At 49.3% G+C, this 18,539-nt stretch overlaps 2 protein-coding genes and 1 long non-coding RNA gene across 3 annotated transcripts in view; 2 read left to right on the plus strand and 1 right to left on the minus strand.

The window, feature by feature from the left end:
• The window catches only part of LOC133272236 (uncharacterized), a 346,583-nt gene that overhangs the window by 290,144 nt on the left and 37,900 nt on the right, over positions 1-18,539 (minus strand). The gene's annotated exons all lie outside the window — the stretch shown is intronic.
• On the plus strand, positions 111-8,352 carry LOC133272221 (cytochrome P450 26C1). Its single transcript, XM_061459112.1, has 6 exons — positions 111-620; positions 695-919; positions 1,049-1,324; positions 2,979-3,134; positions 4,923-5,429; positions 5,711-8,352. The coding sequence occupies exons 1-6, from the start codon at positions 429-431 to the stop codon at positions 6,071-6,073; spliced, it is 1,719 nt and encodes a 572-aa protein (XP_061315096.1). The 5' UTR covers positions 111-428; the 3' UTR covers positions 6,074-8,352.
• LOC133272232 (cytochrome P450 26A1) lies at positions 9,429-13,071 on the plus strand. The gene is made up of 7 exons (XM_061459156.1): positions 9,429-10,074; positions 10,256-10,480; positions 10,578-10,865; positions 10,984-11,133; positions 11,446-11,580; positions 11,781-11,933; positions 12,119-13,071. The coding sequence occupies exons 1-7, from the start codon at positions 9,886-9,888 to the stop codon at positions 12,458-12,460; spliced, it is 1,482 nt and encodes a 493-aa protein (XP_061315140.1). The 5' UTR covers positions 9,429-9,885; the 3' UTR covers positions 12,461-13,071.

Raw genomic sequence — 18,539 nt, forward strand, 5'->3', positions numbered from 1 at the left:
GGCCGGGGAGAGCAGTGGCCGCTAGCTCCGTGGCGTCGGGGGGGCACCAGGCCCCCCGCCCCAAGGAGAAGGGGGGCTGCCTCGATCGGCCCCGCTCTCCCTGTGCCCCTCAGTCTCTCTCCCCGGTTCTCCCGCTCCAATCATCGCACTTGGCCGCGCTGCTTAAATATGCAGTGAATACGTCATCTCCGAAGGTGGATCGGGCGTAAGTGGCCAATATCTATATAAATGTGGCCGAGGGGCGAACCGGCAGCAGGAGGCAAGCGGGACCGGGAGGGCAGCATCCAGCAGGGGCAGCCGCGGAGCTCACGTCGCCGTCACCGGAGTTTGACAGCCGCCGGGGCCGCTCACCCGGGCCGCCCGTGCCCTCGGGGCGGGGACCCGCCGCCGCCCCGCGCCCGCCCCGTCTGCTGCCGCCCTCGAGGAGGATGCCGGTGGGGCTCTCCTGGCCCGAGGCGGCGGCGCTGGCGCTGCTGGCCCTGGCGCTAATGGTCATTCTGTGCCGGTACCTGTGGGCGCTGCGCTGGAGCCTCAGCCGGGACCGCGGCAGCGCCCTGCCTCTGCCCAGGGGCTCCATGGGCTGGCCCTTCTTCGGAGAGACCCTGCACTGGCTGCTCCAGGTAAGGCGCAGCGGGACGGGGCTGGATGGGAAGGGGCTGGCGGGAGCCCTGGGCTGACCGCAGCTTGCCCCCAGGGCTCCCACTTCCACAGCTCCCGGAGGGAGAAGTACGGGAACGTCTTCAAGACCCACCTCCTGGGCCGGCCGGTGGTGCGGGTGACTGGTGCTGAGAACATCCGCAAGATCCTGTTGGGTGAGCACACGCTGGTCAGCACACAGTGGCCTCAGAGCACCCAGATCATCCTGGGCTCCCACACCCTGCTCGGCTCCATTGGTGACCTGCACCGCCAGCGCCGCAAGGTGAGCCTCACAGCTGCCCCGACAGCACACACAGCCCAGGCAGCACCTCCTGCCCAGGCCTGAACCTCGGTGGCACATGGGACCCCTCACTTTAACCACTTGCCTCTGTTCCATCCCTTCTCCTCCTAGATCCTGGCCAGAGTGTTCAGCCACGCTGCCCTGGAATGCTATCTGCCACGGATCCAGAAGGTTGTGAGCTGGGAGCTGCGGGGCTGGTGCATGGAGCCGGGCTCCATCGCAGTTTATTCCTCCGCTAAAACCTTAACTTTCCGCATTGCAGCTCGGATTCTGCTGGGGCTCCGCCTGGAGGAAAAGCAGTTCAAGGAGCTGGCCAAAACTTTTGAACAGCTGGTGGAGAACCTCTTCTCCCTGCCCCTCAACATACCCTTCAGTGGGCTGCGCAAGGTACTGCCGCCTGCCCTCATCCCTCTGCCGGGGGGCAGAGGCCTGAAACCCGGCGGCACAGACCCTCTGTCCCCAGGCCCAGCAAGGGGCACTTCTGATGGATCAGGACATCTGCAGCATGTTCTGGGTCTGAGAGCCTGGTGTCTTGCCCATCCCAGCTCTCTCCCCTTCTCTTTGTGCTTCTCACTTGCTCCTGGTTGGCTTTCAGCACCTCTGGGCACTGGCTCCAGCGCATTGTAGAGCACAGGGCTCCTCTTCTCGCTCACCCCATGTGTTGCCTCTGTTGGCTCTGGTTAGTTTGTTATGTCTGATCCTGTCCCATCTCATCCTGCCTGGACTCATGTCAGCCCATGGCAAAGGATTCTGGGAGCATGGGCACAAAGGCAGGTGGGCACAGTGCACCTCAGTTTAGTGCTCCCTGTCCACGTAGAGCAGGCTGAGGACTTGCGGCCCTCTTATGGTCCTTGGTTCCTTGTCCCCTAGCAACAAAGAGACAGCGATAGGGTCCTGGAGGGAATCATGGCAGAGGAACAGTCTCCTGTGCCTCTTTCAACCTGCAGTTTCTCCTCTTCTGCCCTGCTCCTCCTTGCCTGCCTCCCCACAATCCTGCTCTAGGTATCAGTCCTGTGTCCCAACCCCCCTCCCATTTCGGTCTACATTCCTTCCTCTGGCTTTGGGTTCTCCACCCTTGCCGCAGCTTAAGACTCCTGTCCCTTTTAGCCAGATCTTGCTCAATGTCCCATTTTCCACTGTGAGCTCTGCCACATCAGCTCACCTTACTGAGCCAGTCCCAGTTCTCCCCAGCCTCCTTGCTGCTCTTCTCCACCAGTTCAAAGCTCGTTTCCTCTGTCCAGTTTCCCTTTGCACGTTGTCATCAGTGTGAGCTTTCATCCCCCATCCCTCCCTGTCCTCTCTCAGGGCAGCCACAGCTTGCCTGGCCCTAGACCAACTGCTTGAACTTGCATTTAGGTCCCCTTGTCTTTCCCCTTGCTCCCCTCCCTGTTTCCTTTGTCCAGTCCTTCCAACCTCAATTCTCAGCCTTTGTATCTTATTCTCAGCATCTGGTCTGGCCATTTTTCATTCCAAATCTTTGGTCCTTCTGTCTTTTTCAGAAGGCATCTTGATACAGAGCCAGACACTCTGACTCCATCCATCCCACTGTGCAAAGAGATTGCCCACCTCTTGATTTGCTGAGAGTGCAATGCAACCAGAGATGAGCTGGGTGTGACTGGTGTGTCTTTATCTACTATACCTTGGTAAAGCAGCTCATTTGCTCCCGTCTCAGATGTGCCTTTCTACTTGGACTGTTTTATTAAGTTGCCTCTTCTTGTCCCTTTTGATGAACTTCTTTTGGGCCTTATACAACCGTAGGTTTGTTCAGCACAGATGCCTCTGGACTCAGTACCATGGGTTTACTGCTGCCTTTTCTTCTCAGAGTTTTCCTGGGACTTGTATTTGATTCACAACAGCAAGGCAACAGAATCTACAGCAATTCTCCCTAAACTGCTGCCTCTTGCAAGGCACTGGGGCTGATTAAACAGTTCTTGCTGTTACAGATCCGGGGATTAAAGATTGCCATTCTTGGGGTCCTCCTGTCTCTTGGTAGAGGGGACTGGTTCCTAAGGCTCTACTGAACTATGTGTGCTTCCCACAGGGAATTAAAGCACGGAATATGCTACATGAGTTTATGGAGAAGGCTATACAGGAAAAACTGCAGAGAAACAACCCAGAAGATCACAGTGATGCCCTGGATTTCATAATAAACAGTGCCAAGGAGCATGGCAAAGAATTCACCATACAGGAGCTAAAGGTGAGGAGATCCCCACTTTGCAGTGTCCCTTCTGACTTGGTGGCTGTTTGAGAGACCTGGGCTGAGGGGCAGGAGTGGGATTGTTGGGAATCCAACATCAGCTGCTGGCTCCTGCCATTCTCTTACCATCTCTGAGGACACCATCTCCAGTGCAACCTAGAAAGCCTGGACTTGCAGGCCCGTATGTTCTGGTGGGGTTGTGCCTCTGCATTAGAAGACAGATGGTATTTTAAAAAAGAATTAATGCCTCTTCTACCTTTCCTCCTCATGGCCACCAGGCTTCAGCCTGCCTTAGGATGCTGGTAGGGTTATGTGGCATGTGGCAGCTCCAAGGCTCTGTATGTCAGTGTGTACTTGGTAACCACCAAAATACTGTGCTGGAAATCTTTAGAGCTAGTTGTGTGCTCTTCGGACATCTCCCAGCATCTGGCACAGTGCAGCATGTAGTTCATGTCACTGTATTCTTTGGGGCTGCAAGCCCAGAAATTTCTGAGGTGATGTACCAAAATGGGTCCAGGGATGGAATGATGGATTCCGGGACATACCTTATTACTTTGTCATTAATTAGATCATCTAGCTTGTGGATTGCTATGATGCAACATGACATATCACTGTGGTTTAGGGATGAACCAAGTAGTCCTTACTGAGCCAAAACTACCAACTGAATATGAATAGTATTTTGCCAAAGACACTCGGAGAAAATTGTACTGTATCATTCACAGCTCCATGTCACTTGGTGTCAGTGGGTGACACACTGCATTTATATAACAAGGTCTGAAACAATTTTGCATGGGTACAGCAGCTGAATATAGTTTAAAAGTAGTTTTACCATTTATTTAGGTATCTAAGGAAAACTCTCTAAAGACTAATATTTTATAAATGTTTTGTAAAAGTGTAACCTCTAATTTGAAAATATTTGAAATACTTTACAGTGGTTCTTAGCTACAATTAGAACCAGTGTATATTCTTGAAGTAATTCTAATTATTTAGTATATTATTTATTCTTATAGAATGGTTTTGTTATAATTATTTTTAAAAAATAATTGCCAGATTCAAAATGTGATTAAGATTGATTAATTTCTGTTAGTATTCACATGGATATTACACATGAATAATCACATGATCTCTCATCATGTCACAGCTTATGTAGCCACACTGTCGGAGGCTGATGCAGGGAGGCATACAGGCTGTTATTTCAAATCACAGAGCCTGCCCTAAATTTATTTCATGTTACTGAAATGTCTTGGGTTTTAATTGCAAGTGGTAGAACTGAGAGATTTCTTTTCATCTGGGTCTGCTACCTTGTGAATGTAAAAATTCCTGCTAACGCCTGCAGGAGGTGTGATAGGAGTCTACGGGGATCTGTTATTTCAGAGGTTTTATTTTAGCTGAAAGATGCCCTTGAGAGTTGCACCTCGGCAAAAGCCTGTAGTCCAGCCAGTATATAGTGCTGGGGACCATAGAAAAGGGCAATCCTTGTTACATTACCCCTGACCTTACCGATCTGGGAGGAAAACTCAGAAGAGCTGAATTAAGGTGATGTGTACTCATCTCAGCCGTGTTTCTGCTTCACTCACTTGGCAAATATATGTCCAGTTTGTGCAGAAATGGAAGAAAGGTGTCTTGTTTTGGTCTCTGCCAACCCAGGGTGGGTGCAGGTTTGTGGAGAGCCAAGGGGAGGCTGAAGCCCCCTGCACAGGGACAAAACCTGCAAAAGGTGAGAAGAGTCTGGATCACAACCAGTTTAAAATGGCGTTCAAACTTGTCAAAACATTCTTTCCTCTCCAGGAGTCAGCAATTGAGCTCATATTTGCTGCTTTTTTCACTACGGCTAGTGCCAGCACCTCTCTGATCCTCCTGCTACTGAAGCATCCCTCAGTGATTGAAAAAATAAGGCAGGAGCTGCTGTCCAATGAGATGTACCAGCAGTGTGAGAGCTGCCCTGTGGAACACTGCCTGGACACCCTGACCACCCAGAGCAGAGACAGCAAGAGGCCACTTACCTGCCCCATGGCCAGAGATGCTCATGAGGACCAGAGCCAGCCACTGGGCTCAGCAGAGGCAGGTTCCCATCAGCCCAATGCCCTTCCAGAGCCTGCCTTCCCCCAGAGCAGTCCCTGCACTGGTCCGCAGCTCCAGTCATCATCAAGGCAGAGCTGTCACTGCCCCTCAGATATCAGCCTGGAGAAGCTGAGCCGCCTGCGCTACCTGGACTGTGTGATCAAGGAGGTGCTGCGGGTGCTGCCCCCAGTCTCCGGAGGCTACCGAACGGCACTGCAGACTTTCGAGCTAGATGTAAGTGCCTCGCACGCCAGCAGGCTGCTGGGGAGCTGCTGCCTGCCACTGCCTGCAAGCTCCCTGTATCCGGCACAGTGGTGGTGCTTGGCAGTGTAACACAGCAGAAGGTGGCACTCGGCAACCTCTGGGAGTCCCAGCTGGGCTGGGGAGAAAAGGAGCTGTGGGTCAGATGGGTAATGTGGTGGGGCTGTTCCCCAGCACCCTGTGCTCACTCTTCACTAGCACAGCTGGCTGCACAAGTATGTAATGCTCCTCTCCTACCCTATTTATTTCAACAGGGCTACCAGATCCCGAAAGGCTGGAGCGTCATGTACAGCATCCGTGACACGCACGAGACAGCTGCCGTCTACCTGAGCCCCCCTGGTGGCTTTGACCCAGACCGCTTCAGTGCCACCCAGACAGAGGCTGCGGGCCGCTTCCACTACATCCCCTTTGGGGGCGGGGTGCGTAGCTGCATCGGCAAGGAGCTGGCACAGGCCATTCTTAAGCTGCTGGCCATTGAGCTGGTCAGCACAGCCCGCTGGGAGCTGGCCACCCCCAGCTACCCTGCCATGCAGACTGTGCCCATTGTGCACCCTGTTGATGATGGGCTGCAGCTCTACTTCCACCTCTTGCAGCCTGGCCAGGGCAGAGAGGGGTGAGCCAGGGGTATGCCGCCCCTCTCAGCCCTGGTGTTGATGTCCCTCCATGGCTGCCAGGGGCAGTCTCTGCTGTCCCCGTGGCACGGGGTCACTGCAGAGCAAAACCCCAAAGGTCTGATTTTTCGCATCCTGGTGTGCAAGCCAGTAGGGAAGGCCCTGCAGAGTCCTGCCTCTGAGTATCAGGTGGGGACTCAGCCCCATCCCAGGGGCAAGACCCAATGAAGGTGCTGGCAGGGAGCATCTGTCATAGGTGCTCAGCCAACCCTTTCCTCATGCACGTCTCCAGGCATTGGGGTGAGGGTGCAAAATTCCCAGCCCTACAGCCAAGGCTCACAGAGCTTTTCTATCATGTGGTTATCTCCTGGGTATGTTATAGTAGAGGCAGGACCAACATCCTGCACAGTGTAGCTTTTTGGGTGTAAATGGAGGGAAGATGAGGAGGCTTTGCGGAAAAACTCAAGCCAGGGCTGCCCAATCCTCAGCACCAGCTCTAGCTAGAATAATAGGGTGAAAAGTGTATTTTACTGTAAATATATAATCTCATTCCTGCACTCCCCACTAGAGCTGGCACAAAGAGTACATGTCTCATTCACCCAGTAGTGGTAGCCATGTATGTTGTGCATCAGCGCCGTGCTGCTGCTAGGGCTCTGCTATGAAGCCCCCTTCTGGGCTCCCTGCAGGATGGGATCCCCAGCTGCAGCCTGACTGTGGGATTGGCCTGAAGCAGGGGATGGGACTTTGGGGAATAAACACTTGGAAAAGGGATGTTTCTGAATGTGTCTGATTTGTGGCAGAAAGTCCTCTGTTCCTGATGGTGGTGTTCACACTGCAGAGGGGGCATCTGGAAAGTGACATAGGCCCCATGCTGCCTTGCTGGCCAGACTGACCGTGTCACCTCCTGCAGCCTGCCCCTGCCGGGGAAAGTGCCAAGACAGCAGCTCTGTGGGTCCATCCAGGGGTAGTACCTGGGGCTAAGCCTGGATGCTGAAGGAACCTTTTTAAGTGGCTTTTGAGTACCACCTGCTTTGCTGAGACAGGAGGTATTTCTCTCCCATGTAAAATGAAGTGAGTCCTGTTGCTTGCACTGAGAACAGAGCTGGGCTCAGGTCCTTGCTACACTGCAATGTGTTAATAAGCTCCTTTCAGCTTCACCTCTGCTCCCTACTGTCACACATCCTGCATGGGAGCAGCGGAGGAAAACATCCACCTTGTCCTTACTGTGTGTTTTGGGCTCGGTGGCACAGTGTGCGTTGTGTGAAAAACCAGCCGCAGCTCAACCTGTTAGGGCAGAAAACTGGCATGTTGACAGGATCCCTCTGGAAATGCTCTGGAGAGCTGCCCTGTTATTGTCCTGCTTCAATATCAGGCTACAAATGATCTTGCCCTGGCCAGTCCCCCTTGCACCTCCATGCTGGAGCTCTGCAGCGGGGCATGTGCTGCCGTTAGCCGTCAGAGGGCTGCGCAGCCAGCACAACGCTACCTGAGGCAGAAATGTGGCTCCCAAATGTGACAGGTCAAATCTGGAAGAGGTTGAACTGCAGGGCTGAGTTAAGTGCTGTTGGCAGGTCGACCCCGTAGTGAACCAAAGCCTCTGCCCCTCCTGACCTTGTCCTGAAAGGTGAATCTTTCTGGCTATCAGAGGTGAAATCAGTAGATGGTGGCTGCAAGTGGCAATGACTAACTTTAATTAGCAGGAGCTGCTGGCGTGGCTGTGACCCGCGGGCGACGCAGGCTCCCACCGCGGGCAGGGCTGCGGGGCAGAGCAGGGCCTGCAGCGCCCAGCACCGGCCAAGGGAGGGCTTAACAATTACCCCGAGCGCTAACGAGCCCCGCAGCCGCCCGCTGGAAAACGTAACACGGATCTAGTTAAAAAAAAAAAAAAAAAAAGGACTTGAAACTGATTTTGTTTGCAGATAAACAAGAGCATTTACAAACGACGTGTAATGATTGTTACTTGTAATCCAAGTTTGTTCATATTAGGCTGTTAATTTCTTGACCCCCTTCCAAGATGTTTTTAATTATCCCTTTCACTCTTTACCATTTGATTCTTTTCGAGCCGATGGCTGGGGAATACACAGCTGGGGAGATAATAAAGCCTTCCTGTGGCAATTATCGGTGCTCAGGCCACCGTATCTCGTTATTTTGATAGACAGTGAACTTGGCGCGGTTGCCGACCGGGTTCACGCAGATGTCACGGTCCGTGTTGTAGGTCACAAGCAGGTCAGCCCCCGGCAAGGGGAGAGCGCCGGGTCAGGGCCCGGCCGTCGCTCCCGACCAGCGCCAGCCGGGCCTCCCGGAGCCGCACGGGACCCCGAGGGGCTGCGCGCCGCCAGGAGCGAGGATGTACCCCAGTCTTGGGCAAGGGGGGACGGAGGCGCGCAGACCCTCTTGTGCAAGGCATCGAAAGAGGAGGTAGGGTCCCGAGTGATGCGTTGATTGTCAGGAAAATAATAATTAAAAGTGACATCTCCCCCTCCCCTGCACAAACGCGCACACAGCTTGCAGCTTTTATTTAGCTTGTCTGGGAGCAAGAAAACAAAAGTAACAGGGAGGCAAAAGAAGAAAAATGGAAATTGAGGAAAAAAACAAACCAAACAAAATGTCCCCAACAACAAACCGAGCACGACAGTTTACTGGTAACAACAGTGCCCGGCAGAACGCCCCGCGGCCCCGTCCTTCCCCTCCGGGGCCCTGCAGCTGTGGTCAGCGCCAGGCGCTCCTTTCCTAGCGACCGCGTCTCCCGGACGGCGCCTCTTGCGCACGGACGCAGCGGCAGCCCCATCGAAAGCAGCCTGCCAGCAGACGCTACTCCTCTCCGGAGAGCAGCCACCAGTGCCTGCGCGCCGGCTCCAGGAGGGAGTCTCTCCGCGATGAGGCAGCCGGCACCCTGCCTGTCCGGTGCTGAGCGCCTCTTCCCGGACGCTGCAGCCCCGACGGTCCCGGAACGCCGGCGAGACCCAGAAAAGGGCGGGCAGCAGGTCCCGGGGAGAAGAGCCGGGCACGGAGGGCTTGGTGTTTCCTTTCCTCACTCACCTCCCTTTCCCTCAGTGACCCGCGCTTGAACCTGCCTCGGGAGGCTGACACGGACTGCAGCCCGCGGCTCCTTCCTCCGCGGCAGACAGAAATACAAGCCGGGCTTTTCGAGGTGAACGAGAGGACAGCGGAGCTTCCTCCACCGATATGGCGGCACATCTGCGGCTCCGTCCGGTGGCCCGCCGGGCTCTCCCAGCATGGGGGACTGCGCGCTCCGTCCGGCCCCCAGCTCTGGACCGCTGCTCGGGCCGCTGACTCGCCGTTCCCAGCCGGCGACAAGAGAGGGTGGGCGAAGGAACTCCGTAGCTTGCGGAGCGCAGCGGAGCGTCCCCGGAGGTAGGTATCCCCGGACAGCAAGGTCCCCGGGTGCTGGAGCAGGACATTGCTCGGTGCAACCTGCTCGTCCCTAGCGAGCATCTGCAATAAATCCGAGGAGGTGGCCGGTCCCCAGCTGTCGGCGGCATCCGCTGCCAGCTCGCTGAGAGCGGTGCTGCGGGAACGAGTGCGCAGCGGCGGCTGCCGCCGCGCCCGGCAGCACCTTTACTCCCCCGGCGGCTGTCTGCGGCGGGCGGGATGCGCCGCGCAAAGCAAATAGTTAAAGATTTCGGGGGGAGGAGCCAGGCCACAATCCGCAATTAAAGATGAACTTTGGGTGAACTAATATATCGACCAAGGTAGGGTGGGCAGCAACCTGGGAAGGGTATAAAAGGCGGCCAGCGGCGAGCCCGGCCCGCGCACTCCGAGCTCCCGGGGGGCCAGACTGGACTCGCTCCCTAGCCATGGGCTTCTCCGCCCTGGTTGCCAGCGTCCTGTGCACCTTCCTGCTGCCCCTGCTGCTCTTTCTGGCCGCTGTCAAGCTCTGGGACCTGTACTGCGTGAGCGGCCGCGACCCCAGCTGCCCGCTGCCGCTGCCCCCGGGCACCATGGGGCTCCCCTTCTTCGGGGAGACGCTACAGATGGTGCTTCAGGTAAGCCTAGGGGATGCCGCGGGGAACGAAGTCGTCCTCGGTTCCTCCTCTGACTGCAAGGGAGGGGGAAGACCAGCAGCTTTGCCGGGCTCCCGTGCCCAGGTGGGAGAGGTGCTTTTCATGCTCCTTTCTTTTCTTCGTTTAACATTTATTTTGTTATTCCCTCCCTTCTCCCGGACAGAGGCGTAAATTTCTGCAGATGAAGCGCAGGAAATACGGCTTCATCTACAAGACTCACCTATTCGGGCGGCCCACTGTGCGAGTGATGGGAGCCGAGAACGTGCGGCATATCTTGCTGGGCGAACACCGGCTCGTGTCCGTGCAGTGGCCCTCATCGGTGCGCACCATCCTGGGCTCGGGCTGCCTCTCCAATCTCCACAACGGGCAGCACAAGCACCGCAAAAAGGTACGGCCCCGACGGCGGGCGGGGAGCGGGTGCAGCCACCCCGGGTGCAGCGGCTGAGCCTGTGTCCCCTTCTTCTCCTCCTCGTCCCGCCGGGCAGGTAATCATGCAGGCCTTCTCCCGGGAAGCCCTGCAGCACTACGTGCCCGTCATCCAGGAGGAGGTGAGTGCCTGCCTGGCGCGGTGGCTGGGTGCCACCGGGCCCTGCCTGCTAGTGTACCCCGAGGTGAAGCGCCTCATGTTTCGCATCGCTATGAGGATCCTGCTGGGCTTCCAGCCCTCTCAGGCCAGCCCTGACGGCGAGCAGCAGCTTGTGGCTGCCTTTGAGGAGATGATCCGCAACCTCTTTTCCCTCCCCATAGATGTGCCTTTCAGCGGGCTCTACCGGGTAAGGCTTGGGGGGTGGGGAGAAGAGTGGTGAAACTGCAACCAGGGCAGCTGAGAATGGCCGGGAGGGATGGCAGGACAGCTCAAGTCCCATGTTGCTCTCCCTGCTGCTTGGCCAGGGCTTGCGGGCACGCAACATCATCCATGCCAAGATAGAGGAGAATATCCGTGCCAAGATGGCCCGCAAGGAGCCTGAGAGTGGCTACAAGGATGCGCTGCAGCTGCTTATGGAGCACACACAAGGCAATGGGGGGCAGCTCAACATGCAGGTGAGGTTCTGCGGGGCCAGGTCTGTTCCTTTCCTCCAGCCCTTCTGTCAGCATTACACTTACCTTTTGGGGCCAAAACGAGAGGGCAGGAGGTGCTCCCTTTCCTAGCTTGCGTAGTGCACTGGTGTGCAGAGGCTGCAACCAAATTGCTGGATAAGGAGCCATATCCACAGGGAGCATAAGCATCACCCCCATCCTGACCCCTGGGTGTCTGCTTCAGTCTGGGAATGATTCACAGTGTTGTACAAGTGGTAGAATGGGCCTGGTAGATATACTATGTTCAAGCCCTGTTTTACTCCTCCTCTGTGTCAGGAGCTGAAGGAGTCTGCTACAGAGCTGCTGTTTGGGGGCCATGAAACCACTGCTAGTGCTGCTACGTCACTGATTGCCTTCCTGGGGCTCCACCACGATGTCCTGCAGAAAGTGAGGAAAGAGCTGCAGGTGAAGGTGTGTGCCTCTCTCAGAGCCATTTCGCAGGAGGGGGGCAGTGGGAAGGTACCTCCAGGAAAGGTGTCCCAGACTGGGCTCCTTCTGACCCAGCTGGTGCCCTGCTTTTGGGGGGAGACAGGTAAATACCATTTTCTGAGGGGTGCCAGGAGCCCTACCTGCCTGCTCCATAAATGTCATGGCAGCATCTTCCTTTCTAGGGGTTACTGTGCAGTCCCAACCAAGAGAAGCAGCTGGATATGGAGGTCTTGGAGCAGCTGAAGTACACAGGCTGTGTCATCAAAGAGACCCTCCGGCTGAGCCCACCTGTTCCTGGAGGATTTCGAATTGCACTCAAGACCCTTGAGCTAAATGTAAGTGGGGTTTGGGCTTAACTCCTCAGAGTGAAGTACTAGTGCATTACATGTAGCCCATCCAACTTTGGATGACCTGCAGGAAGCTAGGAGGAGAGGTAGGGTGCACCAACGTGTCCTGTACTGGCACTTCACCTTACCTAACACAGTATGCACTTCATGTCTCCTTTCCCTTCTTTTGATAGGGTTACCAGATCCCTAAAGGTTGGAATGTTATTTACAGTATCTGCGATACCCATGATGTGGCAGATCTCTTTACCAACAAGGAGGAATTTAACCCGGATCGCTTCATGTCTCCATCTCCAGAGGATTCCTCTAGGTTCAGTTTCATTCCTTTTGGTGGCGGCTTGAGGAGCTGCGTGGGCAAAGAGTTTGCAAAAGTCCTTCTGAAAATATTTACAGTGGAGTTGGCACGGAGCTGTGACTGGCAGCTGCTGAATGGACCTCCTACAATGAAAACTGGCCCCATAGTGTACCCTGTTGACAACCTGCCTACCAAATTCATAGGTTTCAGTGGCCAAATCTGAGAGCTCAACACTTGCCTCTGGCTGGATTTCTCCATAGCATCTAATGTGTACAAAGTAACTTTTTATAGTAACTATTTAAATTTGTAAATGTACAATAGCTATTTATGACTTCAAATATTTCAAAAGGCTATGATATTTTTTTCCCCAAGCACTACAATTATGGGTCTCTGATTCATAATTAGATAATGTTATTTCTATAGAAATAAGTTTTCCCCTATTTAAGTCTTATTGAAAGCTGGCCAGCTAAGCATTTGAAGATGTTTCACAACGGTGTATGTATTAAATATTCTTAAAGACATCTGAAACAATGGTAACTGGCTACTCATCTGAATTATCTAAAATGGTTACTGTTTCAGAACTATTTCAGTATTATTTGTGTCTAGATCTTATGTTTAATGTGTGAATTTTGAGTTTGATAATAAAGTTTATTTTTGATGATCCTCTGTATAAAGATCTGTGTGTATGCTAAATAGTAGCTTAATCAGTGGGTCTAAAGGGTTTGGTTGTAAAGTCAGATCTGCTTTTGTGAATGAGCTATTTGCTATTTCTGTGCTCGTAACTCTCCCCTGCTTCCCACTCCCAGTATGGTTCTCACTTCTGAATAGTAAATCGTTTGAAGTTTTAGCCTGTAAGTAGCAAGAGCAGTGCAAAAACATACGCATGCTTACTGAAGAGAGTATGGAGTGATAAAAAGTGCTACAGGTCTCCTTATCGAGTACATAATCTTGAGCCATGGTAAATACGAAAGTAAAGAGAAGCAGAAGACTAATGTATTACAGGAGTCTTTGTAACTACAGAAAATAGGTTGAGGGGAAAAAAAACCATAAATGTCCTCTCATCCCATATTACTGCTGACCTCTGTAAACAGACCACCAGATCTCGTTCTGTGTTGAGTCTGCTGGCTATGAATCTTTACTTAGGAAGGTGTCTCTTATCAGTTGGTAGAGCAAATAAAATCTGCTGATTTCTTCTTGAAATGCAACAGCTCTGACTAGGTCACAGATAGAGCATGCATTTGGTTTAAGAACTTCTTTCCTGGAATTCAGCAAAGTGAAAACTAAAAGGGAGGCACTAATGTGAATTGATTAACAGGGAATCAACTGTTGAGATGCAATTCCCCGGGGGTGTGTAAGCAGGACAGATAAAATGCCCTAGGCATGACCTCTGTTTTGGCTTAACCATAAGGTCTCCCCCCCCCCTTACTACACCTATTAGTCTTCCCTTAAAAGTCAAACAGCATGGGCTAGTTTTATAAACATCTACAAAGTAAACCAATGTAATTCAGTGTCATGAGTACTTATAGCACCGCATAGACTAATTTAATTTTCTGTTTGCTTCTGGAAAATAGTACCTTTTTCATTATGCTCTCCCAAGGTCAAAATTAAGGATGGAGTTAAGTTGCTCAGAATCACTGCAGGTGTTTAATAGCATATATAAGGTTTTGGATATTTTTTTTTTTTTAAGGAATGTTTTTAGAATATACTTGATATGTTTCCAGCTAACATTTAAAAAACATAAGCTTTTAATGTAAGACCTTAGGTACAGCCTATGTATGAGCATGACTATCAAGACATTTTCATATTCAATTTTTGTAGTCTTAAAATACAAAAGGCATTTTTAAATCATGCTTGAGTCTTCTTGGCAGTGTTTAAAATCTTAAATAATTTTTTACTATGCAGACTTCTTGTACCATTATGTTTTCCAGGGATTTGATAAGTGATCTCAGTTTAAGATGCCTTATTACAAATATAGTAACATAAAACTGCAAACCTTGTTCCTGATTTGGAGGTGACCTGAAGTCTAGAGCCCAGCAAGACTCTTGTCTTGGTATCCTTCGTTAACATTTTATGCCTTAACATTCTACAAATGTAGAATTCTACCATTCTACAAATGCAAATAGATGCTGGTATTCTTTATACTAAATTGTTTTTTATTATTTTTAATTGAAGTCTTATATGTGGGAACTTTTTTAGTTTACATTTTGTTTTTATAAAGAATGGGTATCTAAGTGCTGTCCAGATAATATGGAGAGTATGAACACTCTTTCATGGTGTAAGTCTAAGGTCATACATGCATTTATCTGTTTCCCTCTTTTATTTTTGAATCAACTTTGTAAGTCTTTTGTTTAGAGAAAAAAATCATATATTTAATTTTATATTGTCTGGGCATCTGGGGGCACATCCTCAGCTGTTGTAAATCATGACAATGTAACTGATGTTAGGCACTGCCCCTATATAATTTGTAGTTAAATGGTCTGTCACTGCTGTGTAATTTAGGCATCTTGGAGCTAGCTTTAAACAAGCCATCCCAATAAATGGTAGCAGTGTAGCTGCAGTAATATGGAGCTCAGTGTGGGTTAATTGCTAAAATATTTGCCCAACTTCTTGAGCAGGTTTTACAACCCCTGCTAATCTCCTCTATGCAGCTGTTATTTTGACAGCTTAGATGCTGGCTGCAGACCAGTTTCAGGTGAGCTCTGGTATGATTATGTAGCTTTGCCCGCTCAGCAGCAGCTGGTGTGGGCACATACTGAGACTGTGGCTGCTATTTAGGGTCTGCCTAGCTCTTGCACCTTTGGCTTCTACCCCTTTAGTTATGATGGATCCATGAGCTTATCTTGCTGAAAAATTATCTACCAAAAGATAGTTGCTTTTTGGGCAGACCAGGTCATCCATCGCTCCAGCTCTCTGCATGAATGTTATTTATTAGTGCTGGGGTGCTGCAGCAGAGATGAAAGAGGCCAGCCTGCTCCACTGCTAACAGGTAGCTCCTAGAGCCATGCTCTAGCTCTCCTTTTGCAAGCGTTACCATGTGCTGCTGAAAGCCACTTGTGCTCGAAGGCTCACAAGCTGAAACACATTAAAGGGCCAGATCGGGTGAGGAGCGCTCACTCCTTTTAATTGGGCCTTTTTGGGGTATTTCATATTTCTCCTCATAGTTAACCTGTAATTTAAAATAAAAGTATTTGACAAATTCTCTCTCTGGAAAAATGCACACAGTTCAGTAGGTGCTATCCTTTAGTCCTGGAGTAAACCCTGATTATTTATATGCAGCATGCTGTTTTTAATCTGAGAGTAAGGTGGGTTACTGGAACCCACACTTCTCTTACACCCACGTGAATGTATGTAAATGTGTGGTTCTTAACAACATACATTCATTCTTGAATTAAAATAACATTAAAGAATTACATTGGTATAAGTTGACATTGAGGAATGCTACTTGATAAATCAATTCCTGGTTGAAAAGGAATAGTATTAATATGTAAGGTCAGAAGAGGTAATAGTGAATTTTGGTAATGGTTATATGAGTAAGAAAAAATGTTCAAATGAATGCTAAAAACTCCTTGGAAAAAAGTAATTGATTGATCGAAGATAATTTGATCAGTTTTATTTATTTTGTCCTAGTGAAATGAGAGAATGTTACTTTCATGTTGCTTTCAGGAGTTGCGCTAGGAAAGGACTGGATTTTTGCTTTCGATTCTTGAAAGCACTTATTGAAGGGCCAGTATAATTTGAAGCCTTGCATGCTTAAGGTTTTGCACTCACTTTTCTGACGTTTTCTTTTTTACGTGAGTCTCTTCCTGGACCTTGCAAAATGAGAGGCTGACAAAAAGGTTGTCCTTCTTTCTACCCCATTACAATCTACCATGTTCTTTTATTTTATTTTGGTCAGTGATTTAGAATAACCTTTGGAGAGGTACCAGGAAAAATACTTAGTAATATATGTACAGTATTTAATTTTGGGCTTTCAAGTGGTACTTTCCTAAGCGCTATAGGAAGTTTTTAGAGCTGTTTTTACAAATCTGCATCTAGTAATCTTTGAGAACAGAAGACGGTTGTGTTTTTTTAATTCTACACATTGGCAGAAGTGTTCAGGGTGGATGCTGATAAAAGGATATGCCCTGGTCATTTGAAATGAATGTGTGTAAAGTTAGACCCCGAGATCTCTTTTTGTTTTAAGCCTTGGAATTTATTTTTATGAGGTATAAATTCTCAAAATTTTCTGTCTGTCTCAAATGGAGCTTCACTGCTTAGGCTCCCTGAAAATCCAGCTACTTGGACTTAGTCCCAAGTACAGATTAAATAGCCCAAGTGAGAGCAACCCATGGCAGATTTTTTTTCCCTTAAAATTACTACACACCATCTTTCCTCTAACAGTCCAACAGGATCCCATGCAGGACTATAGGATCCCATGGAAGTCTGTGTCTCTGCTGAACATTCACATAAACCAAACTTCAATCTATGGACTTTTTGGTAATGTTTTTGAACCTATGAAAGGCAGTCGCAAATTTTGCGTTTGAGACATACTGCTCAGTAGGGTATGTTCCAGACCCAAAGTAGTTACTTTATTTATGGTTTAAAGGTACTATGTTACATGTAGTTTTCTTCTCTGTTATAGCAAAAAGAGTGGGTAGGTTTGTTAAGCATTTGTTAATCTGGATAATTTTGTTTGCCAGGTGTTTTGTATTGTAAATTCTCTGCCAAGTTATACATCCAGAATACAATGCAAAACATATACAGATTAGCAGCAAAGATTTAAAAGTTTGTTAGTTGCAACCGTTAGAGTGATAGATTAGGAGAAAGGAAACATAACTGGCAGTAAGTTTAGAGAAGACTCATTACTAGACTGGCTTGCTTCACTTGTTTAATAATGTCTTACGAAAAATGTTACATGAGAAGCTCAATGAATAATGCAGCCTTCATTAAGTTATGTAAATGAATGTAACTTTGTGGGTGGGTTAGAAATAAAATATTTAACAAATTTGTTTACATCCAGAAAGTAAGAACAGTAGAGACAGCTTTTAAAGAATCTCAGATTAAAATATTTAAAAGGTGACAATGAGAATTTTGGTAGTAGGACAAAATAGTGCTGTTTTAGTAGGTGTTTACAGCTTACCTTTCAGTTGCAACATAGACAGGGCAACATATTAAGTATTCTCAGTTAATTAAAGTGTTATTTGTGCCTTTGTCAGCAGTCCCAACAACACTGTCTTACTTGTGTATGCTGTTAGTGCCCCCGAGACACATGCAGAACTTGTGTGATTTGCAAGGCTAGAAGGATCATTTTAGCAAATGACTTATGATGTACTTGTTTGCTAGGTCATTTTGTTCACAAACACACAAACATTTGTACACTGGATGATTTCAATGCATTTTTTTTTTCTCCCAATTTATGACCATTTAGAAAAGCTGAAGTCTCTATGGGTTGAGTTTGCAGGATAACTGCCACGACACGAGAAAATCATAAACCAAAGACTAAATCATCTATTGACAACATGCTTTCCTACCACACCCACAAATGCCAACTTTTCTTATGCCTCTCCCAGAAAAAAATCCTTGGATTTGGGCCTCACAGCTTACCCAGAAGGTCAAAGATTGTTGAAGGCTGTTTTTGAGCAAAGGGGGAATAAATTCCAGAGCTGAGGGCCCCTCAAAGGATCTCTCCAGAGATAAAACTAACCAAAAGGCAGTCCCATTTGCACTCTTTCAGGTAGGAGGCAGGTCAGTAACTTTGAGGTGGTTGAAAGCTGTAACTTTCAGTGTCAATCTGAAGATCTGGGTCCTGAGCCATGGTCTAAGTACAGCTGAGATGGTTTAAGGAAGAGATGTGCCCAGGCACATATTTACCAAGGCTGTGTTAAGTCATATTAGTTAATGCTGCTCTAAATGAAACAGCTTCTGACAGGAATTACTATTTTTGAGGGAAGAGCACCAAATTAGTGTTTTTTTGGTTGTGTTTGGGTTTGTTTGTTGTTTTTTTTTTTCTTCTTGTTTAGGTGTTATACATTTTAAATTTAAACATTAATTTAATGTATCTATATCTTTCTCAGAAATATACTGCTTTTCTGAGTAAAATGTCAACAGAACAAGCATCTTTTCAGGATTAGATCCAAATCTGCAGTGGAATGATGGTTAGAGCTTGGGTTTCTTGGCTTGCTGACTTAATTGACTGAAAGAAGCAATGGACTGTGTTATGCTTTACCTAATAGCCTTTATTTTATATCTAGGCTCCTCTGAATTAGCAACCTGCTTGTATCGTATGGGAAAAGAAGGAGGGGACTGGATAGTGCCCTGCTAGC

Source organism: Pezoporus flaviventris, unplaced genomic scaffold (assembly GCF_033815535.1).
Source record: "Pezoporus flaviventris isolate CSIRO_AGI_PZ_B2104156 unplaced genomic scaffold, CSIRO_AGI_Pfla_v1 ptg000029l, whole genome shotgun sequence".
NCBI classification, from domain to species: domain Eukaryota; kingdom Metazoa; phylum Chordata; class Aves; order Psittaciformes; family Psittacidae; genus Pezoporus; species Pezoporus flaviventris.